The 9,973-nt window shown below is 35.4% G+C and overlaps 1 protein-coding gene across 1 annotated transcript; it reads left to right on the plus strand.

Moving 5' to 3' along the window:
• Nucleotides 1–260: 260 nt before the first annotated feature.
• scimp (SLP adaptor and CSK interacting membrane protein) lies at nt 261–6,837 on the plus strand. Its single transcript, XM_079282799.1, has 5 exons — nt 261–322; nt 997–1,115; nt 4,034–4,085; nt 5,083–5,159; nt 5,718–6,837. The coding sequence occupies exons 2-5, from the start codon at nt 1,007–1,009 to the stop codon at nt 5,942–5,944; spliced, it is 465 nt and encodes a 154-aa protein (XP_079138925.1). The 5' UTR covers nt 261–322; nt 997–1,006; the 3' UTR covers nt 5,945–6,837.
• The last annotated feature ends 3,136 nt before the right edge of the window (nt 6,838–9,973 follow it).

Genomic DNA, 9,973 nt, shown 5'->3' on the forward strand with positions numbered 1-9,973 from the left:
ACTAATGAGTATAATTTCCCACAAAAACATCAAACTTCAAGTCTTCCCGCAGATATAAAAATGTGGCATTTGATTCTCCCAGAGACACACACACCCACCCACACACACACACACAGACATAATGTAGTCACTGGAGCATGGCAGAAGGTGGGGAGGGGATATTCCAGTCTCAGCCTTCAAATGTCTTTGGTTGACTAAGGAAATTAGAAACCGCCATGCAAATACAACACATGATGACACATTGTCATATCTTGCCATCCACTTTAATCATCAACTTACTGACACGTTTCAACCCACTTTAACATCAGCTGTTCACTGAAAGGTAAGGAACATTCTGAGAATTTGGAATGAAGAAGTTGATGTTCGATAAAATAACATTTTGGACTTGAATGAACCCTAAAAACCCAGGTCTATGACCAAATTATTCATAGCAAATAGTTGTGTTGTTGTTTAAGATAAAACGTTATGTGTATATGTGTGATAAAATATCACAATAATCCAGCGACACTTTCTTCTGAAGCAGCAGTATTTGTCAGACTTGTTGGCAGGAAGCTGTTTTAAAGAGGATATCGATGCGTGCAGATAAACAAAAAAAAATAGCATTTATTTCAACCTGTTCATGTCGATAAGGAAACACAAATACATATTTTTTGCTGACATACACAATTAAGTTGAAAAAACGAGGTCATGTCAAGTACAGGCACAGACGCCTCAGCCGAACCAAAGCTTTTGTTCACATTTTTGAGAGACTTCTTCACAAGTAAAAAAGTCCCTGTGGCGAAGAGGCTTGTTTGATTCTCTGAATGCCAACGTAAACACCAAAATAACCTTAAGGCTTAGTCAACGCACAAAAAGGGGAAGTGAATGTTCTTCTTTCCGATCCTCAGTTCTGTAAACTGAAAAGCAACAAGTCAGATGTCCTCTTGTTTTGAAGAATCTGTTTTCTGACAGCTTTAAACCTGATTTTCTTTTTTAACCTTCTTTTGTTGTGTCAAGCAGAGGGCCCATGGATTATTTCCACAAATTCTGGTTATTGGTGATCATTGTGATTATTTTTGCGTGGCTTGTGATCATCCTCATCTTCATCTTCATCAACAAGTGCTTATCAAGAGCAGGTAGGTTGAACCTCTGCCCACACACATGTATAGGTTGAACGTAGCAAAATGTTTGCTTCTTTTTCCTGTTCTGACGCACATTTCTTTTTTCCTCTTATTTTGAAATTAATGCTATGGATGCATTAAGGAAAGTCAAGTGGTAAAACATGTAATTCATGTTTAATACATGTTTCCCCACCTGAACAGGGTCGGTTTTGAATTTGAAACACTATTTAGACCGTCAAAGGGAAAGAAAATGTACAGAACATGTTAAATATAATGCAAACTACTTTGTTATGGGAGTGTGTTTTCCTGTGGGGAAATTTTAAATAATGACCTCAGTATTGATAAAATTCCCATAAAAAAACATTAGCCTATATGGTATTAATGTTATATAACTTTATAGAGACAAATAAAGCTCCAGCATATTTAACAGTGCTGGAAGAAGTATTCAGATACTTGAAAGTACTAACACCACACTATGAAAATACTTTACATTACAAGTAAAAGTCCTGCATTCAAAACCTAATGTAAGTATTATCAGCAAAGTTTACTTTAAGTATGAAATGTAACATGTTCACTGTCAGTTTTTTAGTATTATTTGTGTTTCTGGATTAATATTACTGCTGCATTGATATGTATGTTGAATATTACTGCTGTATATGTTTTTAACTCCTTTATATAAATGCATCATATTCTGTAAAATCATCATATGTTTGTAGCGTCTCTGTCCTGTGAGAACCACGTATCTCTAAAAAGAAGAAACAGCCTGTTTTCAGCTTTGTGATAATGCGTTTTCCAGCTGATCCAAGAGGCCTTTTCAAAGAGTTTATTTATCTTAAGAAGTACAATATTTACCTCTGAGATTGAGTGCAGTAGAAGTACAAAATAGGCACATGTACAACACATGATGTATATAGTACGAAATGTGCATTATAAAACAGGAAGAACTGAACAAACAGTAAACAATTGATCGTATTTTCCCCATTGAAATAGAAGGTATTTACAGTCAGACATTGTTTACTTAGCTACCAGTGTTTATCAGTGACAGCTGCCCACAATAAGTGCTTATTTTCCAGTATAGTCATTGTGTGTTGGTGGACAGTGTGTTATCTCAGCGTGAGACAAGAGTGATAAACTGTTGATACGCTGCACAAACCAGCAGCATATTATGTGTAATCCTCAGCAGCATATGTTAGTGGGAAGTGAAACACAAGTGATAAGATGACATAAGCCAGTGGCCTGGTGGAAGAAATACTCAGATCCTTTACTTAAGTGACATTGAACTGTAAAAGTTGCAATACTTTAACATAAAAATGTTAAGTTATAAGTCAAGGCCCTATGTTGAAAAAGTATATGTAAGTATTATCATCATCAAAATTAAAAGTAAGAGTTTAATGTTGTAAAATGGTCCCAGTGAGTGTTAGGTTTAGCTGTAGTAATAGAATAGGAGTAGAAAGGAGATTCACATTCAAATCAACGTAACAGGACGGTCAGAGCGGCGGCCATTTTTATGTGTGCCGTTGCCATTACGACCGTTTTAACATGCTAACTTCTGTACGAATTAAACCGACTTATGGCAAGTCACAGACTAAAACGAGCAATGGAGTTGTAACGTTACGAAGCGTAAATAAATTAAATGAAACAACTTAATGCTTCATACAAACACTCTTTTCACAGCCAGCACTACCCAGTTGTATGTTAGTTCACTAGCTTGCTCATTCCGCCATGCTTAATGCTACACTAGTACAATCTAGCTAACTAGCCAGCTGTACGCTAGTTTGCTAGCTTGCTAATTCCGTAAGGCTTTGATGCTACACTAGTACAAGTTAACTAACTAGCCAGCTGTACACTAGTTAGCTAGCCTGCATATTGTCCCATGTTTCACCATAACAGCTAACAACAATCGCCATTTTCTTTTGCAGAAGTCAAATGACCACGGTAAACAGTTCAATGTCCGTTCTACTACTATTCTATTACCATGGATTTAGCATTAGCATTTTAGCAATTTACTGTTGTAGTTGGAACTAATCTTAATGCTTTTTTGGATGGTTTTATCTCTTCATAAATGTTGTATATTAAATCCTAATATATACTGTAATTAATGCTGTGAAAAATGCAGTGAAGTAAAAAGTACTAAGTCAATATTTCCCTCTGGGTTGTAGAACTGGAAATACTTGAGTATTGAGGCCTTCATGGTCACACGGAATTTCAAGTAAATGTTGAATTTACAGTAAAATGAAGTGAGTGTCAGATGTAACTTTCATTTTCAATATCATTAACTGCCTGTTTTTTTAAACTAAAAAAACAATGTCCTGTATTACCACAAATGAAAAGCCAGAACAGGAAGAGAAACCAAACACAAAACACATTGGCATCAAGTATTACTCTGAGGGGTTTGCTGCAAAGCCAAAGAAAAACTTTTAAAATTGTATTGTGTATTGTTATTAGTGGTGCCTTCTGGATTTGATTAGCTTAGATGAAACTTTAATGATCCCTGAGGGAAACTGGGCTGCAGCGGCAGAGAGAGCGGCTCAGTGATGGCTTAGGTTGAGCATAAACACAAGAAATGAAGGAAACAAAATATAACTCACAATCACAAGTAAAAGCACATATGGATACAAAAGAGGATTATGAAAACATGAATACTGTTTGTATATAAATCTAGATATAAACATGATTTAATGTGCAAATGTATGTTGTTAAGTTTTTAAATGATTTTGTCATAGAGCCAAAAGCAAATAAAGAACCTTATATTCACAAATCCTGTTTATTTTTGTCCTCATTTCTAACAACGTGATCCTGCATTCCCCAAAATAACAACCCTCTGTCTTTCATAATGCTCAAAGATTTGACCAACCTTTTGACTATTTATTATAGACTTTTCTTTTTCCTGAATTGCTTAAATTTAACGGCACTCTCTTTTTGTTTTTCCAAAGGAAAACACAGAATCATGCAGTTTCCCAGAAAATCTTCGGACTTCACTGTCAAGTATGAATATTCACTCTTTTTCTCACATTATATGTTGTATACATTCAACCTAAATGTACTGTATAAAGGAAACGTTTCACATTTAAGGAGATGCCCTTATTCACTTTGTTTGCCGAGCATTAGATGAGAAGATTGATACTTAATGTATATTTGTCGGTTCAATAAGAAGTGGTTAGCTTAGCTTAGCAAAAAGACTAGAAATAGGGGGGGAAAGCTAGCATGGCTCTGTAAAAAGTTAGTTATTTTATTTTATCCAAAACGAAAGTGTAAAAACATGAGAACCCCACCTGGAACATTACAGAGGGTTCTACCTCAAACCCAACATAAAAGGTTATACCTACAACCATCTGTGAAAGATTCCACCCTGTGCCCCAAATGAGAAGTTCTACAGAGAACCCTTCTATGGTGCAATGGTTCCAACCTGAACCCTCTTTGGAGGTTCTATCCAGAACCTTTCCTCCATTTTAGGGTGCCACCAAGAGCCCACCCGGGTGGTTCTATCGAGCACCCTTTTATATTCCAGGGGTTTTACCTAGAACCCAACCCAGAGATTCAACCAAGAACCTTTTTATATTCCAAGGGTTTCCTCAAGAACCCACACAAGGGGTTCTACCGAAAACCCTTTTATATTCCAAGGGTTTCATCTAGAACCCTACATCAAGGCTTCCCAATTACAGTGTTTGGGTGTGTGGGCTGGGAGGATCTTTTAACTCCCACGCTGTCAACAGACCTTGAAAAAGTCTTTCTTCCAAAAAGGGTTCTTCAGAAGTACATGGTTCTGAGTAGAACCTCAGCCCTTCAGGAAGAACCCGTTGGAACCCTTAACTCAAAGTTTCTAGCTTCATATTAAAGGACATGTATGTGAATGGTATCAATCTTCTCATCTAACAAAAAAAGTGAATACACTTATTTCTCAAAATGTGTAAGTGTTCCTTTAGGTCCGATTTACATCCTGAACTGCAAAACACAAATACATATCTTCTTCTTGATTCCTCAGGATCAACCAATACCAGGAGAGAAACTTTGAATCCAAGACCCCACCTTTACCTCCTCGGTCACAGTTTCTCACAGCAGGCAAGACACAAAACACAGCATTTCACCACTGAGGACAGTCAAATTAGAAGTGTTCACTGTTCAAATCAGATCAAAATAAATTATTTTTGACACTAACTAGCATTTTTGTAAAATAACTCCTTAGTAACGAAACTAACTAGCGAGCTGAAGTGCTTCTGTTTTTATACAACAAGCAATAAATAACTTATTATTTAGGGGTACACTGTCAGACCCTGCTGCAGTAAAATGAGAAGTTTTTTAAAGGGACTCTGGTGCTCGGAAACACTACCAACTTTGTCCACAGGGACCGCCAAAATCAACACAAAATGAAAGTTCCTTGTAGTAACTTTAAGTACGATTTTGAGTACTTCTAAGGGATGTGTGAAATAGTTTTAGCCATATATGAAGTATTTATGTATATTTTGATGAAATCAAATCGACTCAACATATGTTTAGAGTCAATTTACGTAAATGGCTTTTTCGTATATAGGCTGCCATCAAACTGTTACACTTTTATATTGTAACTCCATAAATGTAGTGATAATAAACTCTGCCTTCATGCGGAATTTGTTGTTTCAGAGGCCCAAAGCTATGAGAACCTGGCCGAGGAGCAGAACGTTTCCGACTACGAGCAGGACAAGCAGCGTGACTATGTGAAGTTGGAGGATGGAGGTGAGACTCTTCCTCTTCCTCCAGAGTACCAGCATCCAGATCCAGCAGCGGACAACGCCTCCACAGAGGACTACGACGACATCGGAGGTGAAGACGAAAACGAGGGTGAAGAGGACTACGACGATGTGGGTTAAGAGAGCGAGACAACATGAGAGAGATTAATTAACAAAAGACACGTTTGACTCTCGTATCTGGATCCTGCTGAGCAGAGAGAACAGAACGCAGTTACTCCGTTTAGTTTTTGATATTATTCATAAAACATAAAACAGTTATCTGTATTTTATGTGTATTTTTGAGAACAAAGAAAAGCACTGAAGAGGCGGAAAATGTAAGTGGTCAGACAATAGCGGACAGAAAGGTTTGATTCTTATAACTTTGAACAACATGACAGGCTTCAAACTGTTTATTTTAAGTTATTTCGTTCTGAACAATCAACTTGTAGTTATTTGACATATCTTTCATAGTTTCAATATTGGTTAATTATTGATGACTAACTGATCAGACAGAGGTTATCAAAAATAATACAATTATCCTTTTTGTGTTTCTGATTTAAAGCCTAATATTTAAATCTGAATAACTATTTGGCTTTTTTGTTGAATACCATTTAAAGAAGTAACTTTATGTTGTTTAAAATATTAGAATTATTATTATTATTTGCTTTTGTGATGGGAGTTATTTAAGAATATTGATACCACTTTGACATGTTTGTTCTAAATATGAAATTATTGAGACGGGAGGCGATTAGCTTAGCTTAGCTTAGCTTAGCTTAGCTTAGCAAAAAGACGGAAAGCTGTGGGAACCAGCTAGCCTGGCTTTGTCGAACATGTTAATTGTAATTATTTAATCCATCCAAAAACAGAGATATAAAAGAGGATTTTCAACCTTGAGGTTCTTATTTTTCATTATTTAAAATGTATAAATTTCCTCTGTGCTCCATTGTTGTCCATTTTGGTTAAAAGCACATCACACATGTTGCCAACTAACAAAAGTGCTGTCGATTATTTTGACTCCTGTGTTTTAATCTGCCGTTGAAAATTATCCCCAATAAATGCACAACTGTTTGAGTACCGTTTGTTGAAAACTACACTACCTTTTTTAATATTAATCTATATTTTTGTGACACGTATTTAAAAAATGTGCAACTTCTGCTCCACTCACAGTATATTTACAAAAATACACATCACAACAAACTGTCCACAGTATTCAAAGAAAAACGTAAACTAGCATTCATTCTTACATTTTAACTTCTCTCCCTGGACTTCGACCGATCCAAAAAGTTTGCATTTAGTGTTTGGTGAATGCCAGAACACTGTTTAAAACATGTCAGTGCTCAAAAACAACACTTTTAATATCTTTAACTAATATATGCTCCACTCTTGGGTGTAATTAGTCTTTCAGCCTCTTGTTCCCTGTAGTTGGTCAAATTTCCCAGAAGATTATTTTAATATTAGTTTAGCAGTTCTTTAAACCTTGTGAGTATCAGAATTGTTTGTGCATTAAACATATTAAAGCTGATAAATTATGCAAAAGGTTAGTATGTTTGGGGAATAAACTCGCCCCATCAGACGTGGACCTGCACTGCACAGGAGTTATGAAGAAATGATTGTAGCAGCATAAAAAATGATCCGTTTATTATAAGTGTTCAGATATTTGACAGCGGTAAAAGTATTAATTCCAAGCTGTAAAAATACTGCAAAAGTCATGCATTCAAATTTAAAAGTAAAAGTATTAACAGCAAAATGTAGTTGAAAGTATTGATTGATCAATAAAGTGTTTTATTTCATCACTGGACAGGAAGGGGATAGAAAGCTGTCATCTGAGAAGAAACTAAAGTAGATAAATGTAATGGAGTAAAAGCAACATTAAATAGAAATACTTGAGTAAAGTATACGTACTTTGTCACTTGACAACATAAACCGTCTTTAAACGTATTGATTGGTTTAAAAGTTCACGTCTGAGACTCATTTCCTCAATTCTACAATAAAGAACGAGCACTTTTCTGCTGAATCCAGAGTTTTATAATCTGACAACTGTTTGGTAACAACTGTATCAACAGTCAGCAGAAGTCTCCTGCTGCCAACATACAGTAAGAAACCAAACAGGAGTTCATTTCCTGACTGCTCAGAAGTCAAACGAGCTGTCAACGGCAGAAGTGTGGGAACTTAAAATAACATGTTTAACAAACTCATACTTTTGTAAAAGTACAGAGGTCAAAAGTAAAAATATTCAGATTCCATCAACTGCAATTGTTGATAAATCATGAATTAATTATGGTAAACGATCAAGTCTGCAGCTGTAAATGTTAATGAGATGAACTTTGACCCAGATGTGCTGATGAGTTAAAGTGGAATAGAAGTAGAAAGAAGTATAACGTGAAAATACTCAAGTACAAGTAGCTAAAAGTTATACTTGAGTGTAGTTAAAATGAGTAAATCTCTTTCCCCGATCATTGGAGTAACTTCAACATCATCCATCCATCATTATATTCTTCATTTTCATAGTGGTTTTCTTGGGGCCCCCTGGTGGCAGCAGGGCCCTTATCAGCCTCTCAGTTTGTACTCTATAATTAATGCCTACGTATCCAAATACTGGATTCAAAAAGGGGCAAAAATCGACTAAAAAATAATTTGGTCTCCATTTATGAAAAAGCTCCCACAGTTTGGTGACCTAAATACATAATCTCTCACACACTGACCACATAATAACATCCTGTCAGGCACCAGTCTCTGCCTCTCTTGGCTCTGGGAAGTTTTAATGGATATAAGTGGGTTTGGACACCTCAGTTTAGGATTAAGTGAGCTGATGACGCTCCAAAAAGATGATGCAGAAAACAAAAATGCACAGAGAAGAAGGTGAAAGTCAGAGAAATCTGGCCAAAAAAAACCATTGAGTTCACTGAGGTTAAATAATGGTAAAATGTGACAGAAATGACTCATAATATGCACTCATAACTGTATACTCACTCTCAGCATGTGCTACTCAGATGCCGTTATCCACTGTGCAACTACTTGGTGGAACAATTAACAAACAATATGATAATTATTATTTCATAGCAATTATAAGCAGTTTATAAACATTTAATAAATGGGTTTCTAACACATTATAATGTGCTTGTAATCAGATATAAGAACACTTTAAGTGTATATTTATGTGCTGTAATTACTAACAATTATAACCTCTCCTATGACATATTCTACTTTAAAACAACTGTGTTTCATATTGTCATTCATTATCTGTTTATAATACAGGTAGAGGTTTGATTATTGACTACATTAATCAACACTTATATCTTCTTATAATGTGGTTATTATAAGGAGTGACCGTGTTGTGAATGAATAGCTCTCTGCCTCTAAAAATGATAGTGAAGAAAAATCTGCAATTTTTCACGAGGACTCTAATTTTGAAAAAGTCTAAAACGGAAGTGTAGCTAGAGCTAAAGCTGCTAGCTTGAAGCAGCGAAAATCGACAGTTTTGGGGGAAAATTAACTAATATTAGCATAAAAATAAGTATTAGATATTATTAATATATGTGAGGACATAATACTGTTAGAAAATAGAGTGTAAAATGAATATTGACGCCTCAAACTTTTTCTTTTATGTTGAAAATCTGCAACTTTATTTACACTGTTACAGCAACAAATAACAAATATGTAAACTTTAATTTAATACAACGTTAAAATGACCCTAGTGAGAAATACAAATGTGCTTTCTATTACACTTATTGCCATGTCTTATCTCTCCTATCTTATATTGTTGTTGGGTATTTTATTTTTAATTGTCTGATTTTATTTCCCTCAATGTTGTCCTGAAATGTTTTTATCCTGGTTTAACCATCAAAGGCTTTGTTTAAAGTTAATTATTTACATTATTGTTCCCAAATTAGTTTGTGCTTTATTCACATTACCTAGGATTGCAGATCATTTCCGTATCGATTAATCTGCCAATTATTCATCTGGTAATCATTTTGTCAGCATAATAAAGTGTCCGAAAATATTGAAAACTGTCCAAAATCCAAAGAAATTCCTTTTCCAATCACATACAAGACAAACAGAAAAAGAGCAGCACATTCTTACAGCTTAACTGGAATGTTGGGGTCAAAATGTCAGTCGACTAATTGATTAATGAACTAACTGGTTTCAGCTCTAATTGCTGAGGTCACGTTT

Source organism: Melanostigma gelatinosum (assembly GCF_949748355.1).
Source record: "Melanostigma gelatinosum genome assembly, chromosome: 14".
NCBI classification, from domain to species: domain Eukaryota; kingdom Metazoa; phylum Chordata; class Actinopteri; order Perciformes; family Zoarcidae; genus Melanostigma; species Melanostigma gelatinosum.

Excerpts from the sequence above, each read along its gene's own strand:
- scimp (XM_079282799.1), top strand. The coding sequence starts at position 1,007 with ATGGATTATTTCCACAAATTCTGGTTATTGGTGATCATTGTGATTATT. Across the intron at positions 4,086-5,082 it reads TCTTCGGACTTCACTGTCAA|GATCAACCAATACCAGGAGA; the intron begins GTATGAATATTC and ends TTGATTCCTCAG. Across the intron at positions 5,160-5,717 it reads GTCACAGTTTCTCACAGCAG|AGGCCCAAAGCTATGAGAAC; the intron begins GCAAGACACAAA and ends TTGTTGTTTCAG.